At 37.1% G+C, this 25,363-nt stretch overlaps 1 protein-coding gene across 6 annotated transcripts in view; it reads right to left on the bottom strand.

Moving 5' to 3' along the window:
* The window catches only part of LOC127961635 (collagen alpha-6(IV) chain), a 90,338-nt gene that overhangs the window by 24,956 nt on the left and 40,019 nt on the right, over positions 1-25,363 (bottom strand). For 2 of the 6 annotated variants that reach the window (XM_052560840.1, XM_052560841.1), the window contains exons 4-13: positions 22,150-22,227; positions 9,305-9,439; positions 9,077-9,121; positions 8,876-8,992; positions 8,415-8,474; positions 7,533-7,610; positions 7,402-7,437; positions 7,042-7,083; positions 2,345-2,431; positions 1,701-1,793 (exon numbers count right to left, since the gene is read on the bottom strand). In XM_052560840.1, coding sequence (XP_052416800.1) covers positions 1,701-1,793; positions 2,345-2,431; positions 7,042-7,083; positions 7,402-7,437; positions 7,533-7,610; positions 8,415-8,474; positions 8,876-8,992; positions 9,077-9,121; positions 9,305-9,439; positions 22,150-22,227 — 771 coding nt within the window. The remainder of the gene's footprint in view (positions 1-1,700; positions 1,794-2,344; positions 2,432-7,041; positions 7,084-7,401; positions 7,438-7,532; positions 7,611-8,414; positions 8,475-8,875; positions 8,993-9,076; positions 9,122-9,304; positions 9,440-22,149; positions 22,228-25,363) is intronic. The other 4 variants (XM_052560843.1, XM_052560845.1, XM_052560842.1 and 1 more) reach the window with 2 other exon arrangements.

The following is a 25,363-nucleotide window of genomic DNA, read 5'->3' as shown; positions in this document are numbered from 1 at the left end:
TGCTTCTAACAGATATTCTGTGATAAAGTAATCCATGTCCGTTTTTCACGTCTCCCTTCATTATATCTAATGTGACCACGCCCCCGCGCTGAACGCGCTATTCAGATTCAAACTGAAGCGTGTGGCTTGAATACGCCAACACAGAAGAAAAAGCAGCGAGACTGTTCAAGTTTTTTATTTTACTGTTTGCTTCGCGGTGAGAGGAATAAGACATAATTCACCCCAAAAAGATGCTAACGCATTGTTTACCTTGAAGTTGTGTGCGGAACAACCAATCTAAACTATGTTAGTTGACCAATCAGAACACAGTATGCTACCGAAAGGTGGGGTTTAAGGAAACTGAATCTTTTGAACAGCTTCGCGCGAACCGTTTGGGGATCTCTGAGAATTGAGGTAATTTTAAAATTATATTTTGACAAAATGACAATGTTTTTTTAACCTGGGATGGATTTAAACCTATTGTACAGGACTTATAAACAGTGATAGGAAGCTTCATCTTACTGGCTCTTTAACCTGTTAAATGTCACCCCGTCCCGTATACGGGACACCTACGTTGACTATACTATATTACAATCAAATTTAATCTAATCTTGACAAACTATATATCGTTGGAAAGGTCTAAGACTCCCAAATATATATTTTACCAATATTTTTTGTTAAAAATTATGTAGGAAAAGTAATAGATGAATTTATGAAAAGAGTGCACCCTCAGAAATCTACATTACAAAAGGAGCTTTGACCTTTGTTTAAAAAAAAGACTTCCTCGTTGCCTTTTTGCTCAGAATCGATATAAGAAAGAATTGCGATGCATTCGGAAAATCTCAGAATTGATGCTGAATCATTTCTCGATTCATGATCGATTTATTCTCCAAGTCCTAGTCTTTTCTAGCAAAGCGATTGGTCATTTTATAAAAAAAACGAACTAAATTTCTATACTTTTTAATCACAAATGCTCTACTTGCACTAGCTCTACCTCATACAATACATAATCACATTGAAAAAGGTCACTTCCACACATCTGGTGGATGCATAACGCAAACCCAGTCAAACGTTTGATTGCAGTATCTTCTATTATATGCGCCTTACAATTCGGTGCGCCCTATATATGACTATAACAGTATATGACTATATATGACTAATATATGACTATAACAGTTCTAAAATATTCATTGAAGGTGCGCCGTATAATCCAGTGTGCCTTATAGTGCGGAAAATACAGTATATATAAAATGATAATTTACTAGAAAAGACCCTTATTACTTGGTTGGGATCATGTAGAGCCCTTTGAAGTTGCACTGAAAATGCAATTCGCCACTGAAGTCCACTATATTGAGAAAAATCCTGGAATGTTTTCCTCAAAAACAAATTTTTTTTGCGACTGAAGAAAAAAAGACACAGATCTATTATCTAACATTATCCACATTAGAGAGTGATATTTATATATTTGTAAGTGTGCCTGATGTGTCCTCTTTAGGGTCGCCATATAGATGCACACATAATTCAACCATTTCAAATAACCACCAGATATGAAGACTTTACAGGGTGAAGTTTGGTATGAATACATCAAGCACAAAGTGAACGTCACCCTCCTGGATAGTAGGTCTGATGTACAAAGAAACTGTAGAAAAGATTTTGAAGAGGACGGTGTCGATTGACTTCATCCTAGGTCTAGGTCCTCACAGCTTCGTTTCCTCACAAACCTTAGTTCCTTTGTCTCCTTTCGGAAAGCCAACAAGCTCCACCACTCCATTGACCAGTGGGAGGCCTGGGTCACCGGGCGGGCCCACATCTCCCTGGATACGGTAACCAAGGAAGAAAGATTTTTTTTTTTATATGGGACAAGATGACGGTTGATGGGGAGGCTGTTTGCAGACGGCAACGGCGGAGCATGTTGAAGAGGTGGCATGTGATGAGAATTTTTTGGGTTCTGAAGAAGGATGTTAAGAGGACTGTGACCACTGCCAGAGCAGCGGGGAGATCAAGGTGATGAGGAGATGAATGGACACAGGCAGAATAAAAGAGCATTGGCAGTGAACCACATATTTCACACAACAGATGTGTCTGTATCTCTCCCCATTCAATCATTATACAACTAACCTCCCTCCCTTTATTTACTATCAATGTCTCTATGATGTGTTTTCAGAAAACATTCCCATAATCAAAGTATTTTCAAATGTCAGTCCCAACTGATAAATTATCAGAACGTTCCAGACCATTTTCCCTGGAGCGATGTTGTGATTCAATGCCGTCTAACGCTCCTCTCTCCCCCACCATCCACACCCTCTCACCCTGGCAGTGCCCCCCACACCCCCTGGGTTGGAATCACTGCTCCCTTGTGTGTTACCTTCTCTCCTTTGTTGATAGTGCTTAAAGGTGGTGCGTTAAACTGAACGGCCGGACTGCCCCTGAGTCCTGGTGGACCAACCTCCCCCTGAGATCCACAAGACAGATATTTGACACATTAGAGCCCAGGATTTTATCAGAGAGGGAAAGAGAAAGAAAACGTGAGAAAGAGTCTTGGTCAGGTAAAAAAAAAAAGATAAGTGTAAGAAGAGAGAGAGAGAGAAAGAAAAATGGAAATTTTAAGATAAAAGAAGAGGGACAGATGTAAAAGCAAAGGGTAGTGAGTTTCAGAAAAACAGGCAGAGGAAACACTGCATGAATCAGATTCTTGTTTAGGATTTTTGTCTTATTTTCCAGTAAAAATGTATCAAAATTCTTAAAACAATATATATATATATATATATATATATATATATATATATATATATATATATATATATATATATATATCCTGTTTATACTCCCAATCAATTAACAAGTTCTGTTTTGCATAAGAAAAATATACTTAGTTCAAGACAACTTCGCTTAAGTCTTCATTTTGCGGCAAGTTTTCTAGTAGAGTTAGCTTATGAAAAAACACCCCTTTCCTTTGCTAAATGAACATAGTTTTCTGTATTTTCCCATGTTGCCGGTTTTTAATTATTATTATTATTGCAGTGTTTGAAAAAAAGAAAGAAAAAGGCTTCAGGTATGTCACAGCAATGAACCATAATTTGCTATTTGATGGTCAGAAGTCAGTTTTTAAATTTCATTCTAGAAATGATTTTAATTTGATAAAAAAAAAAATTGTAGTGCAAAATGAGTCGTCAGCATTTTTTGGTCATTTTTCACCAAAAGACTGTAAATACAAAAGTCCGTTTTTAGAGTACACTAGTGTATACGGTAGATTCAATTAAAGTTTCAATTGAAGTTTATTTGTATGGTGCTTTTTACGATACAAATCATTGCAAAGCAACTTTACAGAAAAATTTAGTTTCTACAATATTTAGTACTAGCTTATCAGTGGTGCCTATCAGTTTATGTGCATAAGAAAGTTTCAGAAAAATTAATTAAATGCGTAGTCAAACAGATGATGAACACTATTAACAGCAATTATTATATGATGCAATCACACTTTAGCTAAATTTGGTAGTTCTGTATTTTGTTTCAGGGTTAGCATCATCTGAGATGGAACCAAAGCTAACACACATGGACTTAAAAACACAAAACCCTCATTTTGATTTGATGGGGGCTTTATTTGCTTTTTTTAAATTTACATTTTAGCTGGAAAACAAGATAAACATAAAGAAAGTGATTTTTTTTTCACAGAGAATAAACAGGAAAGAGGTGATAGAGAATGAAAGGTGAAAGGAAAGGTGAGAGCATTAGGACTAAGGGCTCCATTTGTAATATTTACTGCTACAAACGCATGCGTATTATGGCTGCCACTGCTTTATTTTGAATTTACTTCATAGATTTTAATGGAAAGTTCAATAAATTTATTATAGAACTAGCTGGTCCTTGTTTTCTCGTGAGTTCAGTGGGTTAAGTGTCCCAACCAAAGGAAACAAAGGCACACAAAAGATTGGAGCAGGTGATTCCAGCACCAGCACAAACCACTCAGAAACAGCTAATTGAATAGCAGCTCAGAGACTTCACGCTCAGTATGAGTGACATTACAAGTTATACAGAAACTGCATGTACTGTTCTGTAAACCTATGAAATCTGTGAACTACCATCCAAAAGCACAGGGAAATCCATTCCAAATTGTAGTGTTATCATGCTTATTAGTAAGATACCATAGAGAAACATTCCTTTACAGGAAAAGGCTTTTATTATGTGTAGTGTGTGTTGAGATAAGTGGAAACATACTCCATTTGGGTTAAAACATAAATGGAACAAGATACAGTAGGCATGCTGGGAGTACAGAACTATTTTGGAGAAAAGGGAAGACAAGAGGAAAAGGTAAGATGATAAGAATGAAAGAGTGATATAGTGTTATTGTGCCCAAGAGGGTCTGGCTGCAGACTTGCACTTGCACTCTCAAACTTGCATTCTCAGACTTGCACTCTCAGACACTTGCACTTCCGTTAGTGACGTCACTTGCAGTCTTTATTTTTTATTTTATTTTTTTATTTTTTTACGTTTTGTTTGAATTTCCCAACATTTTATAACAGTAGCCAGGTGGCGAAGACAAGAAAAAAATAAACTAAATTACAATGTCACTTGCAATCACTACTTTCACTCCCTGCTACCTGCGACACTTGCAATCGACACAAATCCTGCTTGTTGCCAATGGAGACAAGAAGCTGTGGTGGTGAATAAACGCAACGCGCAAAGGTTCGCGTTAAGCATTTTTCCATATAGAATAAACTGTCTACAACTCGTTTATATCACTGTCTTTGTCCATTAAGCTACATTATGTGTTTTATTTATAATGATTTTTATAGGAGGAAAACATTTAATATACAATTTAACGCACTGCGTTCTGTACTCGTCTGCTTGCCTGTACGGAGCTGATCCTTTTAAAATCACTTAATGCATTTCATAATGCACGTTCATATTTGCTGGTCTGTATATAGGTTGAGTCAACAACAAGACATATAGGCTATGCATGCTGAATTGTCTTTATCATCTTAGTCTGTTATTAGGCCACATTAAGTGTTCGCATTGTGTTCATAGCCATCTGCTTGCCTTATTGTACATTAAATAATAACTATATATCGAATTTGGTCTTTTTATTGAACTTAACGTATCCTAATACATTATGCCATATTAAGTGTTAGTTTTTTTCTACAGGAGGAAAACGCTTAACGAAAAACTTTGTGTATAGTAGTAGGCATACTAATTTAGTTTTAATTGTTTAATCACCACCAAAGCGTCTTGTCTCCATTGGCAACAAGCACGATTTGTGTTAATTGCAAGTGACATCTCAGGTAGCGGAGAGTGCAAGTAGCGATTGCAAGTGACATTGTAATTTAGTTTCTTTTTTCTTGTCTTCACCACCTGGCTACTGTTGTAAAATGTTGAAAGATTCAAACAAAAAGTTATCAATAAATAGAAATAATAATAATAATAAAGACTGCAAGTGACGTCGCTAGCGGAAGCACAAGTGTCTGGGAGTGCAAGTCTGAGAGTGCAAGTGCAAGTCTGCAGCCAGACCCTTCTCATTGTGCAAGACAAAAACAGTATAATCATTTAATATCCAGTCCTTAATCAGACCCCTAGCAGACTAAAATACCATTCGAACTGAATGTTACACTGTAAACATTCTCTGAGTGTGCCAGTCTCTTTAAAGAGGATGGAATCTTTTTTTGTACAGATATATGAAAAAACATTCAATACTTGAACATAGAAACAGTAGGACCCCAGGGAAAAAAAATAAGAGTTTTGGGGCTTTTAGTCCATGTCTGTTGGTCACATTTAGCACAAATTAGCATTTGGGTTTAAAGTACAAGTACAAAATAACAGTTATTGGCTGTGACATAATTAAAGTGAAATTACTGTTTGAAATATAAAGGGACAAGTCATGATATGCCCTGCCAAGACTTTCTGTTTCAATAGGAAATCTGTCACCACAAGACAGAAAACTTTGGTCATCAAGCAATTTTTTGGGGTCTTTAATGTCAGAGACACTCAGAGAAGTGTTTTTTTTTCTTTGTTAGGCCAATTGCAATGGCTTCAACCACCAACAAACACATGCAATACACCTTCAGTAGAGAGAAAACAATGCTCTCATTAAGACAATCAAACAAACAAGAACAAACACCCAGGACTCAGCTACAGATCTATATCTAAAATGCATCTTAAAGGTATATTTCACCCAAAAATCACTCATTCTCATGTCGTTCCAAACCCGTAAGACCTTTGTTCTTCTTCGAAACACTGAATAAGTTATTTTTGATGTATTCCGAGAGCCCTCTTACCCTCCCATAGACAGCAAAGATCCTTACATGATCAAGGCTCAGAAACATGGCAAAGAGATTGTTAAAATAGTCTACATGACATCAGTGGTTCAGCTGTAATTTTACGAAGCAACAAAAACACTTTTTGTGCACAAAAAAATTACTTTATTCAACAATTAATTGGAGTGTATGACATACATACATAACGTATGTATATGTGCAATGTATGTATGTGGATAAATTGTTAACATTCAGATCAAAGCGTAAACAACGTAATCAGTGTATCTCCGTACGGTGCTGCTGACGCAGAACAACATACATTATTAATGTATGTGATACTCTCCAAAACGGCATTATAGGGTGACGCGGAGGAGACAAATTGTTGAATAAAGTCATTGTTTTTGTTTTCTTTATGCACAAAATGTATTATCGTAGCTTGGTAGAATTACGGTTGAACCAATGATGTCACATGGATTATTTTAATGATCTCCTTGCTACGTTTCCGGACCTTGACCGTGGTAATGACATTGTTGTCTATGGGAGGGTCAAAGAGCTCTCGCAATACATCAAAACTATCTTAATTTGTATTCCGAAGATTAACGAAGGTCTTACAGGTTTGGAACGACATGAGGGTGAGTAATTAATGACAGAATTTTTGGGTGAACTATCCCTTTAAGCGTTTCTGGAACAAATATGCAGATGGTTTTGGATGAAATGAGGTAATTATCTGAACCTAATGACACTAATGGTGGAACTAAAAGCAGTTTTATGTGGAGGCCTTGCTTAGTTGTATGTAAGCTGATGAAACCCATACCTTTTCTCCTGGCTCTCCTTTGTATCCCTGACCTGGACTTCCCTGTAGAATAGGCAGAGACATTCAGCAAACCTCTATGCATGGTTATTTCAGCCATTCTGGAGTAAGAGATCACTTTTACAAAAGGAAATTTGTACTTATTAATTGGCTCTTCAGGAGCTACAGTATAAAGCAGACAATTATAAGACTTCTTGGACCCGTAATGATTGCATCCTTTCCTTTCATTCAAAAGCAAGTTCTTAGATGTACATATATGTTTGCACACTGCCCCCTGTCTGACAGGAGGATGAAGCATTGAACATGACAGGATTATTTAACATAATGCTATTTAAAAACTGTTCCTTAGACAGCTGAACTTACTGGAGGTCCAGGAGGGCCAGGTGGACCCGGCAGACCCTGCGGAGAGAGAGAACAGTGAGATTACAGTCTTTATACTGTAGACAGATGGTTTTTGTAGACAGTCTAGGTAGATGTAAAGATATAATACATACAGCAAATCCATCTGGACCTCTAAGCCCCATTAGACCTGAAAATCCCACTGGACCTGGAGGGCCTTTGATGGAAAAATTCTAGGGATTTTACAAAGAAATTATAGTTATAAAAAGACAAAATATGGCTGCACAAAAAAAGTCAAAATCCCAAATAGGACAGAAATGAGAAGAGACCAAGGTAGACCCCCCCCCCCCCCATCTTTTTTACACATTCTTCTATAGAGCACAAAAGGAGAAGCTTTGAATAATGTACTTGTCATTTTTCATATAATTACAGTGAAAAGGAACGGTATGTTAAAGATGAAAAAAGAACACAAAAAGCAAAAAAAAACTGTATTTACAACTGAGTTAAATGGTCACTTATTTATCATATTTTATAGTGTTTTATTCATTTATATGTTCATTCATTCATTCATTTGTTTGTTATTTTGAAGTCCAGACGCTTTAGTCTTTATTTATTAAACATGACAGTGAGTAAACTACACCTCTTTTTAACACTAAAAATTGTCATCAGTGTTCATCTCAGCCTTCTTTTAGTGTTGAAACAGCAGAGGATTATTAACCCCCTTACATGTACTGTATGTGTGGCAACATTAAGAACATGCACATCCACACATGGCCCACCCGGGAGGATGTAAAATCACAGATAATGTATAAAAGATTCATCAGGTGTTGAAAATGACAGAGGGATTTTCCCAGACAGGTCTGCACTCCACACTCAGAACTACCTCACAACACATATTATTAACAGGGCTGGCAGTATAAGTCACATGAGCTGCAGTATCAACACATGCTGAATGTGGATGCATGTATGAGTGTATACATATAAAGTATTCACATGTGTGATTTGCTCGGGTTTCATAAAGAATAGCTGCAACTTACTTGTCCAGAAAGATTTATATAAAATGGTTCTCCTTTTAGACCTTTTGGACCAGGGAGGCCCTAAAATCAAGCAAAAAAAAGTTTGTATATGAAAAGTGATCTATTTTTTATATTAGGAACATCACTACATTTTCACAGATATGCTTACAGACAAAAATGATTACACTAATAAGCAACTGAGCATGCAACATCATAATAAAAATTGAGTTTATATCTTAGTGTCTGGTGCATGGAGCTTTGTTTATAATAGTTTATTGATATTGAATTATAATTAAAATATTTGTATGACATTATTTAATTACATTTTAAATAAAGAAACATATGTGATCCTCAAAAATAATTCAACTGGTTTTGATAAGATGATTTGTTCAGTTAATAAGTGAAATGTCAACTATTATTCAGTTTGGTAAATATGATATGATACAATCTTCTTGAAATGCAGAAAAAGCCCTCAAACTTACAGGAGCACCAGGAAGACCAGGAAATCCATCACGGGCTCTATCGCCTGGATCACCTCGTGTGCCATTACAGCCGTCCAAGCCTGGAGGTCCCCTGGGCCCCTCCTGACCAGGGTGTCCCTGAACAGGACAGTAAAATCAGCTTAGTTAACGGTTTTTAGAGAAGGGTGAAACTATGGTAATAGACAAGAGCTGTGTACTCACTGGAACACCATCATTACCAGAAAACCCAGGAACACCCATTGGGCCCTGTCAAAAAAGAAATAAAACACCATGTACACAACACACTGATTTTTGTATTTAGATTTAATATAAAGGCACATATACGTCTGTACACAGTTCATTTCATTAACAAAATATTTCAAAATATTGGTAAATAGAAACGCATATATCTATCTGTATGTATCATAATTGCCCTCCATGAAATCTGACCTTATCTCCATTTGGTCCAGAGGGCCCACTTCGTCCTACATGGCCCTTTTCTCCTTTGGGTCCAACTGGCCCTGGGGCCCCAATGAGACCCTCAGGACCACTGCTGCCTGCCTGTCCAAATTCCCCTGGTTGCCCCTAGAAGGAGAAAAAATTAGTGTGGGATAAAGATGTACAGAGCCTTCATAAATAAATCGGTTTGTTGTATTCCTCATTTGTAAATATATATATATATATATATATATATATATATATATATATATATATATATATATATATATATATCTGTGTGTGTATACATTTATTTTTTTATTAATCTAGCAGATAGGCAGATTTAACAGAAAGTGTATAAAAAATAATAATATATAATCTGCATAGTAAGAATAGCAATATTACTAGACCTCACTGTCATAATCACCAGTAACACTCACTGCTAACCAAATGGTGGCGACACAATCCAGCATTTAACTCAGTGCAGCTGGTCTCTGTACATAGAGTCCACAACGATTGAGGGGATTATTCAGGGCATTGGTTATAAAAGGGCATAGCATTGACAGCAGAAAGTATCATTTGGCAACATACTCATCTTTGATTCAGCAGACCAGAAAAACTTAATTTAAGATATTTTCTTCTCAGAGAAGAGCCTGGCTGTCACTGCATTTCAAGAGTGAAGACTGGCCAAATACAGCCACTCAGTCAGATCCTCATTATGAATTATTCCCATATAAAACAAGGCTGGAAATGAGCATATGCATGACCGCAATTATCCGAGGCAAGTTAAAGCTTATATTGCTAAGAAATAATAATAAGCAGCATTAAAAAATATTGTTAGAGCTGTGGTATTGTGGTTAGTCACTCTGAATAAGCCTTACATTCAAAACACAGTGTCTAAATTAAAGGGGTCATGACATGGTTTTTTTTATTTTATTATTATGGTCCCCTAGGTGCAATTATAGTATTACTATAGTTAAAAAAAAAAAAAAAAAAACTTTTAAAATGTAGTGAATTATGACATTTTCCCACCCTGTTTCTCATCCTTTGATTCAAACAGTCTGTTTTGGGTTGTTTCCCCTTTAAGAGTTCAGTATTAACGCCCACTGGTATGATTGGCTAACGACATTTGACGGAACATTTGCGGATTGAGCGTAACTGTTTAGTAGCGAGTGATGCATTCGAAGCGATGGCTCTTGCAATGATAAAACCTTATATGTTTGAGCCGGAATCAGATGAGGAATCAGAGGAAAATGAACCATCACCACAACAACGAAGACTGGATCAGCCCGTTTCCACATGGAAAGTGAAACTTTTTTGAATTAATAAAAAAATTGTAACCCGAGACACTTGAAAACGGATTATTGTTGCATAATTATTCTATAGCTTAATATGCTAACAGTTCAACATTATTTACCTAATTTCAATGAAATGATAGGGTGTACCGTGGACAAAAATGCATGCACAGGCCATATTTGAAGATGCAGCATTGATAAGGCAACATTTTTGGGGAAGTCGTGGCCTAATGGTTAGAGGGTTGGACTCCCAATCGAAGGGTTGTGGGTTCTAGTCTCGGGCCGGACGGAATTGTGGGTGGGGGGTAGTGCATGTACAGTTCTCTCTCCACCTTCAATACCACGACTTAGGTGCCCTTGAGCAAGGCATCGAACCCCCAACTGCTCCCCGGGCGCCGCAGCATAAATGGCTGCCCACTGCTCCGGGTGTGTGCTCACAGTGTGTGTGTGTGTGTTCACTGCTCTGTGTGTGTGCATTTCGGATGGGTTAAATGCAGAGCACAAATTCTGAGTATGGGTCACCATACTTGGCTGAATGTCACTTCACTTTTCACTCACTTTTTAATCTTCTATTACATGTAGGCCTACTAGAAAGGCGACATATTTTCAAAATTCTCTTATACAAATAAACTGCATCCATTTTTCCCTGACGTCAGGATCTTTCGGCAGCGTATTCAAAGATGTTGTTTGTCCACAGCCAGGAACAACACATCTGCGTGGCATTGTAATTTTCCTGTACACAGACCCACTCGCTGTCCGTCGACTGAACACTTGTGAGGCGCGCGGCGCGACAACGATCCGAAATGAGCGTAGTTGTCTTGTGCTGGAGGCGGTCATATGCAAATGGTTGGAACGTCACTTCGCACCGTGACATCACTTCTTACCATGGATCCAGAACGAGCTGTTTTTAGAGCTTGATTAAATAAATGGCTCGTTTATAATGGGGAGGACGTCTTAAGCTATGAAACTTGCAGGACGTTTTAATGGTACAAAGACCTCTTATATTCCAAAGGATCAAGGCAAATTTGGTTTCTCATTTCATGATTACATTTAAAACACAGTGTCTAAATTAAATCATTCTGCTTGCGTAGGAAAGGTTTTCAACTTTACTGGAACTACAGTATCAACATTCTCTGTAGCTCTCCACATGGTACAAAACAAAACAAAAAGAACTGAGATCTTAAAAGGATTACAGCCACAAAAATCCCATGATCCTTGGTGGTGTATGCACATTTTTAGATTCAAGCAATCAGCTGCAGGCTCTTTTCAGCATGAATCGGTATGCATCTATGTGCCATCACCGTGTGGATTCTTACAAGGCTCTTCAACCACAGTAAAGAAGTATAGAGTGTAAGTGTGGCGCAAAACAGAACAATAGAACAGAAACTATAGATGCATCAGCTTTCCATAAGGTCTTCTGTAGGAAGTTTCACTTAATGTGGTTTCATTTTATCCTTCAAGCTATTCCTCTGACAGTGATGAAGAGAGAAGGAATGTGTAACTTCTTGCCCACATCAGCAGTCAGCTGCTGAACATTCAATCTGAGGCTAAACCAGACTTGCTGTCTTGGTTTGAGGTTTAACAGTGGTTGGTACTGGGAAACCACCAAGTATTAGACAAGATCTGTGTGCAGTTGAGTAATATACAGTATAATTTTCACCTGTTATTGAATGCTATGAGTCTGTTGAAGATCTCCTACATATGTTCAGTGGAGAACAAATAAATGAACAGACAAGCAAATGAGCAAAACAATCAAATAAACTTGTTCTTGGTAATATATAGCAATGGTTCTCAACCCTGATGCCGGGGGCTACTAGCACATTTCTATTCCTGAGGAGCAGCGCAAGTTCTCTTTCCCGCTTTCAAAAATGAATAAATGTACTTCAATAAAACAAGCATTTTCCATTTTGCAAATGTCACGTTACATGATTTTATTGATTTTCACGGGAAATTGGGCTTTTATGGAGGAACGAAAGCACAGCGCTGCAGAAGTGGGCAGAATGGGGCCAAATAATCATTTTATCTCGTTTACTGTATTTTCATAATCGTTGGAGGAATAATCGATTAATTGCACAGCCCTAGCTCATGTCCATTAAATATTAACAGACAGCTTTTGAGTTTAATAATGTAGTAAAGGAGAAATTAACAATAAAGCGATAGTTTACTCAAAAATAAAAATTCTGTGATTAATTACTTACTCTAATGTCCAAACCCTTAATAACTTTGTTCATCTTCAGAACAAACATTAAGATATATTTGATGAAATCTGAAAGCTTTCTGACCATACATAGACAACAACACAAATACCACATTCAAGGGCCAAGAAACATAGAAACCCTTATGAAACAAAAATATATTGCAGTATATTGGAAAATATCGTGTAATATATTAGGCATATATTCTTATATATATATTTTTTTTTTTCCAATATATTGCAATATATTGAAAGAGGCAATCATTTGTATATTTTGCAACATATTATATAATATATGTATCATCAATATATTATTTAATGTATTCAAATATATAAAATATTAGAAAATAAAAAGGGAAAATAATATATAACAATATATCACAATATATTTTAAGAAATATATTGGTAAATATATTTTCCTTTCGTAAGGGAAGGATATTGTTAAAATAGTCCATGTGACATCAGTGATTCAACTGTAATGTTATGAAGCTACGAGAATGTTTGTGTGTGTGTGTGTGTGTGTGTGTGCAAAGAAAACAAAAATAATGAATTTATTTAATTTCTTCTCTTTCAGGTCAGTCTCCGCTGCCATTCACAACAGTACCACAACAAACCAAGTTGTATATTTCTCTTTTCCACCCTCGACAACTACTGCTTTTGCTGAAAAGCAAAGTTCTTGAAACTTGAAACAGGACCAGCTCATAACCAGCTTATAATCAGCTCAGGACCAGCTGAAACCAGCTGACATGCTTTAAAACATACCTAAGCACGGGAAGCAGCCCTGTAGGAACAGGAATTGATTGGTGACTTCATTTTTCTAGAAAACATAGAAATCTAGTTGTTTATGCTAAGTTGTGTGCTCACTTAGTGGACTATTCTGATAATCATTTGAATTGCATTCCACCAACAAAACTTTAAAATCACTAAAGCGCTCTTTTCTATCACAACAAGTCATTTCAAGACTGTGATCTGCTCTCATCTGTCTCCTTCACACACCGCTTAATAGGGTTTCAACTTGTATAAACTGATATTAACAACACGAAGATGGAAAAAATGACTTCCAGCCAAATTAACACACACTAGACTGCTCCGTTTGTGGCACAAATCTGGCCCCTCACAATGGATACAATAGACCTCATTCTGCCTTTCTAAGCCGCCCAGCCTTACTCGCCTGGCTAGCGAGCATGCACCTCACTTCCTGTCGGAACGGCCGACAGAATCCATGAGCCAACAGATTCCCCCGGCTCAGTCCTGTTGGCTCTGAGGATTTGGTAGGAACCATTGTTTGTGGGCAGCGAGGCTCAGGCGTGATTTTACCTGTCGCGCCGTGTGTTCATCGGGAGCGGTGATGGAAGCAGCTTTAGGAAACACATCAAAAAGTGGCAGGGTGCGGACTGAGTGATTCAGCCATGATAACCAAATTTAACACCACCCTGCCTGCAGAAGCGAAAGAAGCAGCAGTGCCAGGCAGACAGCAGTGAAAACACACAAGCTCTGACTCAGCAGTCTTTCTCTTGTTCATAATTTAACCCCACAGACATGCAAATGTAAAATATGAATGAGTCACGGTGTGTTCAAGTGTGCGTGCAACCTTTATAAACAGCTGTCCATTTAATGCTAATGGTTTAATGTGAGGCCTTTATTTGTCTACAAATATCTACTCTCCGGAAACATTTACCTGGTTTGTTAATTTTGTTCAGGTCTTTTTTAGCATCATAATACAAATAAATGTGTTTCTGTGCATGCTTGGATGAGTTTTTATTTATATATATATGTCAAGCTGTGTTTGTGTGTGTATGTGTCTGTGTGTGTGTGTGTGTGTGTGAGAGAGAGAGAGAGAGAGAGAGAGAGAGAGAGAGAGAATACACATTTTGATGCCTGGATGACAGGGGTGGAGGGGTAGAGGGCTCTCACTTAAAGTACTGTGGCATTGCAGATGCAGAGAGTGTACTCCATGGTAGGTTTGAACAAAACCAAAACTAGGAACAGTTTGGCTCTGGACAGAACGCTATCATCTATCATGACGGGGAAAATAGCTGGCCTTGAGCTATTTTCACATCACTAGCTATATATATATATATATATATATATATATATATATATATATATATATATATATATATATATATATCCCAAGCAAAACACTGTATGTGTCTGTTATCCATGAATAAAACATTTAGACATAAAGACTCCATAAACTATGTGTATGCAATAACAATGCACAGGCAAAGAATTAAAAGGTTTAAGAAGAGAAATGGAGAGAGAGCAATGTATTTATTACACAGTTTTTTGCAATCTACCAGCATGTAGATCAAATGAGATAACCTCATATCAGATTATACATCTGAAATCAGTATTATCAGTAAACAGTATTATCTTATCCTGTTATATGTACAGTCATATTGCATATATGCTGGCATGAATATGATGCATTAAAACCACATCCATTTTACTATGCAAATGTTACAATTTCTATCAAAATTGCTCTTGTACTTACATGTGATTTCCAGTAGGGGACAGTCTTATTTACATAAATTCAACTGGCTTTCATGCAAAAAAGTGTTTTTTAACTAAGACACTTTCTAATAAATTCACCCTGGTACAGTAGATCAAGATGTCACCCCAGGGGTCAAAGGTCACTAGGTCCAAAGGTCATGTTGTTGTTTTTTTTTAAATGACCTCTCCCCTCCTTTCATCTTATTGTAGATGCTTACGCTTTAGAACAACGCCAAATACAAAAAATATAAAGCAAACAAGCAGGAAGTGTAAATAATTTACATCTGGATGGAACTTTATGAGTCTTGTTTAAACTAATCTGTAACACTTAAATACACTGGGTCAGGATTGTATAAACTATTAGAAATGCTGGTTAATTCCTCTTGATCTGGATCAACACGACACCCAGCCGTTTACAGAGACTTGGTTTACATGCATTTTAAATGTAACATTTCAGTCAGACTTAGACAATAATTAATTCATCATATAAATTGCTTATTCCTTTAGACTGCATTTATGCCAGTCTTACAAATAATAGCACTAAGTTTTTTTCAAGTTTTGCATGTTCATTGGACTACAATTGGCCTCAATTGCGTGCATGCATTGAAAGACACATTTTGATTATAGTATGATTATAACTGTGCATGTAAACACGCATACTGAATGATGCATGAGACTCTTTCTATTTAAGCTGTTTGGTTAAATCATCTGTAGCCTAAACCCATGACTCACATTTGTTTGGTTTGTAGTATATACATTTGGTTGTATTTGAGGCAGCCCCCTCTAAAAGGGAATGGGGTATGGGGTATGGGGATGAAACCGATAACAAAAAGGGGATAAAACTGCACATCTGTGTGTTCTTATGTGATTTTTATTTCTCCTCAAAAGGTAATGGCAAATATAAGTATGTACTGCCAGAAAGACAAAGTGTATTTTCATAATCCTAATCGAGACAATATGAAGACTCCTATCACTGTTAAAGACGAGGCTGAGTGGACAGATTGAGTCAGGGGAGCTAAAGTGGTCACACATGCTTTTTATACATGAAAGCCAGTGTTGCTTTTCTTTGGCTGCCTTTAACCCAACCATTATGTCAGCATCCTGCGACCTCTGACCTGTCTGGATGCGGATGTTATTGGTCCAAACGAGACCACTACGGTCGCCTGTTTTTGTTGGGTGGCTGACCAAAGAAGAACGTTCTTTAAAGATGGCTCATCATGGCTGATGTTTGTCTTTAAGGAGGACTATGAGACAGCTGGAAACAGATGTGTATTTGTCTGAGAACTACAGCGGTAACACTTTCTATGAAGCTCCACTTATTCTTGACGTCAGACAAAGGTTTTTAAAAGTTTTCAATTTTTAAAACAGCAACATCTCATCTCATTAATATACACTACTGTTCAAAAGTCTGGGGTCTGTAAGATTTTTTAAAGAATGTAATACTTTTATTCAGCGAGGATGCATTGAATTGTTCAAAGGTGAGAGCAAGGACTTTTACATTATAAAAAAAAAGTCTGTTTCAATTAAATGCTGTTCTTCTGAACTTTTAATCAGGGAATCCTGAAAAAAAATCCACAAAAATATTAAGCAGCACAACTGTTTTCAAAACTGCTAAAAATAAGATATGCTTCTTTAGGAGCAATTCATCATATTAGAGTGATTTCTGAAGCATCATGTGACAATAAAGACTGGGATAGTGGCAGCTTTGCCACACAGAGATAAATCATATTTTAAAATGTATTCAAAAAATAAAAGTCCTTTAACATTTTAATCATTTTGACAAAATTGCTGTTTTTACTATATTTTGATCAAATAAATGCAACCTTGGTAAGCACAACATTAGTAATCTTCTCAACTCTAAACTTTTGAACATAGTGTATATACAGTATGAAACTATTAGCAGTAGCTTTCAAAAACAAAACATTTCATGCATGTGACATACAATATATGTTCATGAAGCAATGTGCCCCGCTGGTTAGCTTTTTGTACGTTCACACACCTAGCAGCTAGGTTTGCATAGGGTTTCACTGAAGTTATGGAAGTCTCTATGTGTTAAATTTATAATTCTTTGTGGTGGTTTGCAAAAAAAGGGGAAAAAAATGTACAGCATACTGTTAATCAAATAAAGGCTGTGCTCTCTCCGTATCCCTCCAACTGTCTCTGTTTTTTATTTATTTATATTTTTAACAATGATTTAAACTTAAATTCAGCATTATTCTGCATATTTTGCCCCTAACCGATGATGCAAATAAACGTATGATTAACTGCTAACCTCTCCCGTTCTCTCTCTCTGTCTGTTTTTGTGCTCCTCTGAAGCAGACATTCCCAGTACGGCTGACTGCACTTTTCAGAGCTCACTCACTTTGCATTGCATCACATTGGCTCCTGTTGTTTTTGGGGGCCGCAGCTCTATTGGTGGTGGTGAAGTCAGGCTCAAAGATGGTTTACCCACTCAGGCCGTGTCTTTTGTGTAGATGGATTACTGGAATCAAAGGTAATGGCAATGGGCATATAGGTAGCTAAACAACCACACCGATTTTTTTCTGCCCTGGACACTGACTGCAGCTCCATTCAGACTTGACACTGTGCCCACTTTGAGTCAGTGCTGGGTGCATTGAGTTGCAAGGGTTCAGACACTGACAGGGCAAGGCCTACTGGGTCACGAGGTCTCTGTCTCTGATGTTAAACTACTTGTGATATAACACAGTGGGTTTATGTTGTATCTTAACCATGCTTGACTGCAGCACCAAACATGCATGTCAAACCCTGAGCGACTCAAGGCCAAAAAAAGGAAGCTTTGAGTCTGTTCTTTCAATAACTATGAAAATAAACACTACTACAGTATCTTCCTCCACACTTTATCCTGAAATTATACTAGCAGACTAAAGCGAGTGGAAACATCCTGTTCTTTCTTTTATGGTTATTTACCGTCACCCCTGCCTGTGGAAAACCCTGCAGTACTTCAAATAAATCATGTTGTAAGCATGTGGCAATGTTTATATCAGAAAAGGATGTGGCAACTTTTCCCTTCATTTGTTATCCTGTCTGTTAATTAGAGTTTGTGGTTCCAAACAGCAAAACAGCTGCTGATTTCTCAAGACTATGTCTTATCACTGTCATGTAGAAATCATGCAGGTAGCTATGATTGGCATGCGTGCTCTCATGCTCATAAAATACAACTCTCATCCTGGAGGTGTGAATGGAACACAAGTAAACATAAATCTGACATTAAGAGCAGTTCTTGTGTGCCAACATCTTGGCATGCCTCAAGGATGATGGAACGGATGTGGTATGATGCGCTTGCATTCTGACTATGTGTATGCATGTCTTTCTGTGTTTATTCTGAATTCTCAAGGGGAAAAACTGAAAAAATGCAGAAAAAAGGAAAAAGGCAAATTGACATGCCAAAAAATATTTACTGTATTTTGTCACATGGTCAGATGACTCAAACATGCTGGCCACGGTCAGGGGCACCATGCTTTTGTTTTCAGACAAAAAAGAGCTTCATCTCATATGAATGTATTAACTTATTTATGTAAAAAGACTTTAAAATTGACATCAAAGGGATGCTGATGATTTGAGACATACAACATACACAAGAACTCACACTGTTTCATACTGTGGTATTAATCTGCACCATCATTAACCAAAGTTTGTCTGAGTATTTATGGTTTGTGGGTGTTGGTGTGCTGTGGTTTGACCTGATGAATCATTGATCTGTATTTGAGATCTGTATTTGTGTGTTAAAGCGATGATGCTTATTTCAGACCTTGATAATGGTATCATGGTAAGGATTGTTCACCCCAAAATGAAAATTCTGCCATTAACTCCTTACCCTCATGTCGTTCTAAACCCTTAAGACCTTTGATCATCTTCAGAACACAAATTAAGGTATTTTTGATCAAATCTGAGAGCTCTCTGACCATCCGTAGGCTGGCAATTATTGTTTTCTTTGCGCAAAGAAAAACAGTAATAGCATAATTTATTCAACAATTCTTCTCCCCGCATTACAGACTTCCACCATTTTGAAGAGCACCCCAGAACATAATAAATGTAATCAGCATTGTTTACGTTTCGTAGACAGCGTGTGTTCGCTGAACGTTAAACTACAGTGATTACGTTGATTACGTTCTGAGGTAACTAAGGCAGTAACTCGGGAACTGAAGAATTGTTGATTAAATTATGTTATTATTGTTTTCTTTGCACAAAAAAAGTATTCTTATAGCTTCGTAAAATTACAGTTGAACTATATATGACTATGTTTACCATTGTCCTTGCTACGCTTCATTGCAGTTGCATTGCTGTCTATGGAGGGTCAAAAAGCTCTCAGCTCTCATTCCCAACCTCTCACTACATGCCTTTCTATGATAACAGTTCATGTGCATAGCAACATAAAAAAATGCACCATTCAAAATTTTGGGGTCAGTAAAATTTTTACAAGTTTTTGAAAAAAGTATCTTATGTATCAAAAGTACTTAACAAAAAAATTTAATATAAAGTGAAATGTCAAATTTTCAATGTTTTTTTTACTTCAATAATTAACATTAATAGTATTTCAGCATTAACTTTGAATAACTACATTTTAATATATTTAAAATGTAATTTTTTCCTGTGATGGCAAAGCTGAGTTTTCTTCAGCTAATACTCCAATCTTCAGTGTCACATGATCCTTCAGAAATCATTTCATATGATTAATTAGGGCTCACAAATCATTTCTTATTATTCTCAATGGTGAAAAATTATGTTGCTTAATATTTTTGAGGACACTGATATTATTTTCTGTGATGAATAGAAAGTTCAAAAGAACACTTTTTTTTTAAATAGAAATATTTTGTAGCAAATTTAAAAGTCTTTACTGTCACTTTAGCACAATGCAATGCATCCTTGATGAATAAAAGCATTAATTTATTTACTGAAATAAAACCTTTATGACCCCAAACTTTGAACCTTAGAGAATATTCATACAACCAAAGAAATATCATGATCTTTTTTGTATGATTTTGAAAGACTTTGCTGTAAAAATCAACTATCAGTCATGGCACACTGGGTGTGAGTGAGCAGGACTCAACAGTGGCCTGGATGAACTCCAAATACATACACAGTTCAGGAGACACCTCTTCTTGGCAAACACCCATCTCTCTCACTCCTGCACAATGCCTCACATCTCTGTGATTGGCAACCTTAAGTGAGCTGAAACTCCATATCTACTGGGTATGAATATTTCTGTTCTGGCTCTTTCCTAATGCATTGTACTTTACCAAATTATTCCTCTGGCACTGTATAACACTGTATAACTTTTGCCAACGAGTCTATCAGGTAGAAAAAAATAGCATAGATTCAAAGTGTGTAAATAAAGTATTTTCCTTAAAGCTGTGGTAGGTAGTTTTTGACGCTCTAGCGGTTAATAAACAGAACTGCTTGCGTCTTGCGGAAGAACATCGTAGCCGGAACGTCTTCTCTCTGTTTATGTCTATGAAGAATCACAAAGGTACTGGGTTACTCCGCCGCGGTACCCCCGAAGCAATCTAAAATAAGCCGAATATAAACACTTATTATAGGTGCACCCTAGTGATTCAGGACAAGCTAAAAACACGGTTTGGAAAATGGATTCATGGTGTACTCGCTTATTATATACATTTTTCAAAATTTTGAACACAAAAAAAGTTACGGACCGCAGCTCTGATTGGTTATTTTTTACCGGGAGCGATGGAGTTTCTGCAAATGGCAATAGGACCACTGGGAGGAGCCAGAGGAGCTTGATTTTTTTCACAGATTATCTGTCTCATATTCCACTGTCAGGACATAATGACAGGTTTAACAAATATGTAAAAAGAATATTTTTACAAAAGTTACCTACTGCAGCTTTAATAGTTTTTAGAATGAAATATGTCTTAATCTTAAGACCCTACTGTCTACTCTTATTTTGCAGGCACTCAAATCAGATGTGTTTGTTCAGTCAGGGTAATATCTGCTTTTTGCATTTGTTTCGATAGCAATGATATGACGTTAACACACTGCCAAGTGACTTTCTTCTAAAACAACTGAGAGTGACAAGTTATGAGTATGAAAAGAGCAGGGAAATGGAAATGGACATTTTTCTTCATCAGTTCCACATGAGGCGCATGGGAAAATGTGCCTTCTGATGATCTGGAATAACTTTGTAAACATTTAAAACGTCATGCGTTTTCGGAGGAGTTCTGACTAAATAAATTAACCAGACTTCAGTTAATGGTGCCTAAAAATCAGAAAGCCTAAAAAAAAGCCCATGTTTTGTGATTAATATAGCAATCACATGAGTAATGTGATGTGGGTGTGCCCAATAAAACATATTCCTTGTCAAAGTTATCTGATATCTTGTCAAAATACAAAGGCATCCTATTTCAAATTGTTATGCATCTCATACATGATCAGACCGATGACAAGCTATGACCAGGTGATGACCAATTAACAGTGCAGTGACCCTGTAACCTCCAGCGGTATGTGTGAACAGGGCATCTGAGACAGTCTCGAATCAATTTGGTTTGAACAATGAACTCTCGGCTGTGTGTCCTGCACTATGTTTGTTCTTGAGTGCTGTTTCTATATCTAATGTGTCGATGAGATTGCAGTAAGAATAAAAGAGAATAATGTTTGAAATTCGTGATTCGAAAATAAAAAGAAAGATATGAATATCTAGATATACGTTCTTTGGTTGATTTTCATTCATGCATCGACCTGGCACATGGGAGATGTGTTTGTGTGTGTGAGTCAGAAGGCACGTGCAGCTCTGAAGGTAAATTTGCAGTTAACAGTGATGTATGATATACTGGATGAGGTCAAGAGAGTGGTATGAACAGTCTCAACATTGGCAAACAGAGTTCTTCATCACTCACCCTGCTACCCTTTAAGGGCAAACACGGACACGGCCCACTACAGTCCCGGCCTGCACACGGTTCCTGCAGCTTTGATCCCTGCACACACAAAAGCACATAGAGAGACATATTACATCCTGTACAACTGTCAAAGCCATACGTCAATACAGTACAAAGATAACTGTACTCTGAAATGAGTGAGAAGTAATACAGAGATTACATCAGTGATTTTTCAAAACTGCAATGAAATTATATCGGCATATTTGTGGACGTGTGTAACAGCAAGCGGTTGTAGCGTAGTTTGTAAAAGTGCCTGTCAGTCTAAGATTGATTTGTTTTGTCTTCCCGCAGGCTAGAGTTGATCACCTGCACAGCAGTAAGTGCTATGTGATCTCACAGAGGAACAAAAGACAAAACCCTGCTCTGGATTTTAGCCTCTGGTACAGCATACCAAAAGATCTACTTCACAAAAATGTATTCTGTTCATACTGGCAAAGACGATTAGTTACCCTATACATTCCAAATGCTAAACTTAAGCCTTTTTACTATAGCGTGCTCACACACACACACACACACACACACACACAAAGATATATATGAGCTCTATTGTCCCCTCGCCCCATGCTGAGATCACATTCCAAAGCATGCTTGTTTCACCCTTCCCAATTATTTATCTCTTTTCAATGCTGTTTTTTTTTTCTCTGAAAGCCCCCAACCTTCTATATTCATACAGTGTTTAAACAGACTCTAATATTTCATTGCCAAATCCAAATGCATACTGAATTTTGGGGTTGGTGAGAAGTTTTTTAAAGAAGTTCACCAGTGCTGGAATTATTTGATTAAAAATACAGTACAAACTACAATTTATATTTGAATATATTTTAAAATGTAATTTATCCTTGTGATGGTAATGAAGAGTTTTCAGCAGCCATTTCTCAGTTTTATTTAGAAAACTTCAGTATTAAGTTATTGCCTTTAATCTTGTTTAATCCGTTTAATGCTCTAAATGAATAAAAGTATGCATTTTATTTAAAAAATACTTATGCATTTGTTGGGTCATTAGCTAACCAGATACCATAACAGACAATACATAGTGTTATTGATATTATTATTAAGTGTACTGGTCTGTAGACATGGCTTGGGGTTGTAATGTGATTATTTTGCTCATTCTTCATTTAGCACAAGAAACATTATATGCACAAATTCAGATTCGAGGTAGCAACATGTTCTTGTAAAATCCAATCCCCTTCATTCAGCAGACCTGTGAATAATGTGATAAATGAAAGCTGCACATATGAGGGTCTTTTAAGTGGTCATCCCCTGCTGGAGTTCAGAGGTCACTGGATAACATTTCACTTTGATTAAAGGATGAAAAGGTGCAGACAAGCGGGGATGAGGGCCCCATGAGGTCTTGGGCAGTGGTACTTGCCCAAAGGGTCAGGGGTGTTCGGACAGCCATCTAGTAAAAATCCTCAAAGGTCTTAAACTGATAACCAAGACCTTATTTACTAATCACAAAGGGCATGTGTGTACAGTGTCTGTGTGTGTGTGTGTGTGTGTGTGTGTGTGTGTGTGGGTGATATAAGCCCCCCTGTGAAAACCTGTCTCCACTCAGAACGTCACATGACTCCACAAAGCCTGCGACTTTTCTAACTTGTGACCGCATTTTTTCTGTGAAGTTTTGGCTCAGGCTTATAATGGGGGGATATAAAGAGAGTGAAAGCAGGAGTAAGATAATGAGTGCGGATAGAAAAAAATGGGGTACATGAGAGGAAACCAGTAAAAAGTAGGTTAGAAAGCCGGGATTGCCCTGGACAGGCCTCGGCCTCTCTTCTACTGATCTCCTGTTTACCACTAAATGCTCTGACAGAAACAGGCCAGAAAATCTGTAGAGAGGGATTCAGATAGAAGTAGTAACTGAGAGAGAGGAGGAAAAAAATTACGCAAGACAAATCCTGACCAAATACTGACCTTAGTCTGACTGCAGAAAAAGGCAAACACATACACAAAACAATCCCGGAAACCAAAGAATGAATGATTTTGTGAAAAATGTACAAAACATTTGAGAATATGAGACTGAAACAGAATTCCAAAATCCAAAAATGTGTTTTCTATTATTATATTTCTATGTGTATTCCTATTTTATTCTGAAAATGATTACAATACATTACAATTACAATAATAATTTAAAAAATAATAATAGTAGGTGCAAATATATTTTTTAAATTTGACTGGTTGAAATTGAGCTTCTCTCAAATCTTCATTTGGTAGTACTTTTAACCGTGTCCCATTATTTTATTTATTTTTTTTCACTTTAGATATTTCCTTTCTGGATCATTACTAATTACACTTCAGCAATACTGTAAAAAGGTAACAATCATGGGAGGGGGGGTGATTTTTGAATAAAATAATCAGAATCAGAAAAGAATGACGTTCCAAACCCATAAGACCTTTGCTCATCTTCAGAACACAAATTAAGATATTTTTTGATGAAATCTGAGCACTCTCTGACCCTCCACAGACAGAAAAGTAGCAATTTTACAAAACTACGAGAATACTTTCCTGTGTGCAAAGATAACAATAATAAAATAATTTATTTAGCGATTCTTCTCCCACAGTTACCATTTTCCATCAGCGTTGTTGCACACTTTATCCTGAACATCATTTTTTGGTGAACTAACCTTTTAGATGACAAATAAGCAGCTGACTTATGGGTCTTGAGGGGCACACAGATATATGGCGCAAATTTAAGTGTCAAGTAATTACTCTATTCCATAACTACTACCTTCCAGATTAAAGCAGACAGCAGGTGGCAATGTAGAAAGGGGAGAAGGATAATCCAGCACCTCTCTTTCAATTTTAAATGTCTGATCCTGTCCCTGAGGAGATCTGCCACCTTTGTCCCCCTCTTTTCAGGATGCTTAACCCACCTGGTGAGGAGTGAAAACATAAGCTATATATGTGAATTCAGGCCCCTCTCCTTTAAGTTAAGCAAACCTCCACTACAAGGAGCAACAAGCCCCTCTCAATAGCACACCTTGACATTCCTTTGCAACTTGTTCAGTGGAAATGAATTGAGCTATTTGAAGCAGGACAAAGAGTGCAACTTAAGGCGAAATCTCTAAGCAAACATGTCCAGGCACACACACACACACACACACACACACACACACACACACACACACACACACTCAACCCTACAGGGAAAAGGACAGGATACATTTACACATTTTAC

The sequence above is a fragment of the Carassius gibelio genome, chromosome B7, assembly GCF_023724105.1.
Source record: "Carassius gibelio isolate Cgi1373 ecotype wild population from Czech Republic chromosome B7, carGib1.2-hapl.c, whole genome shotgun sequence".
In the NCBI taxonomy this organism is placed as follows: Eukaryota; Metazoa; Chordata; class Actinopteri; order Cypriniformes; family Cyprinidae; genus Carassius; species Carassius gibelio.
This window is presented reverse-complemented; position numbering and strand designations above follow the sequence as displayed.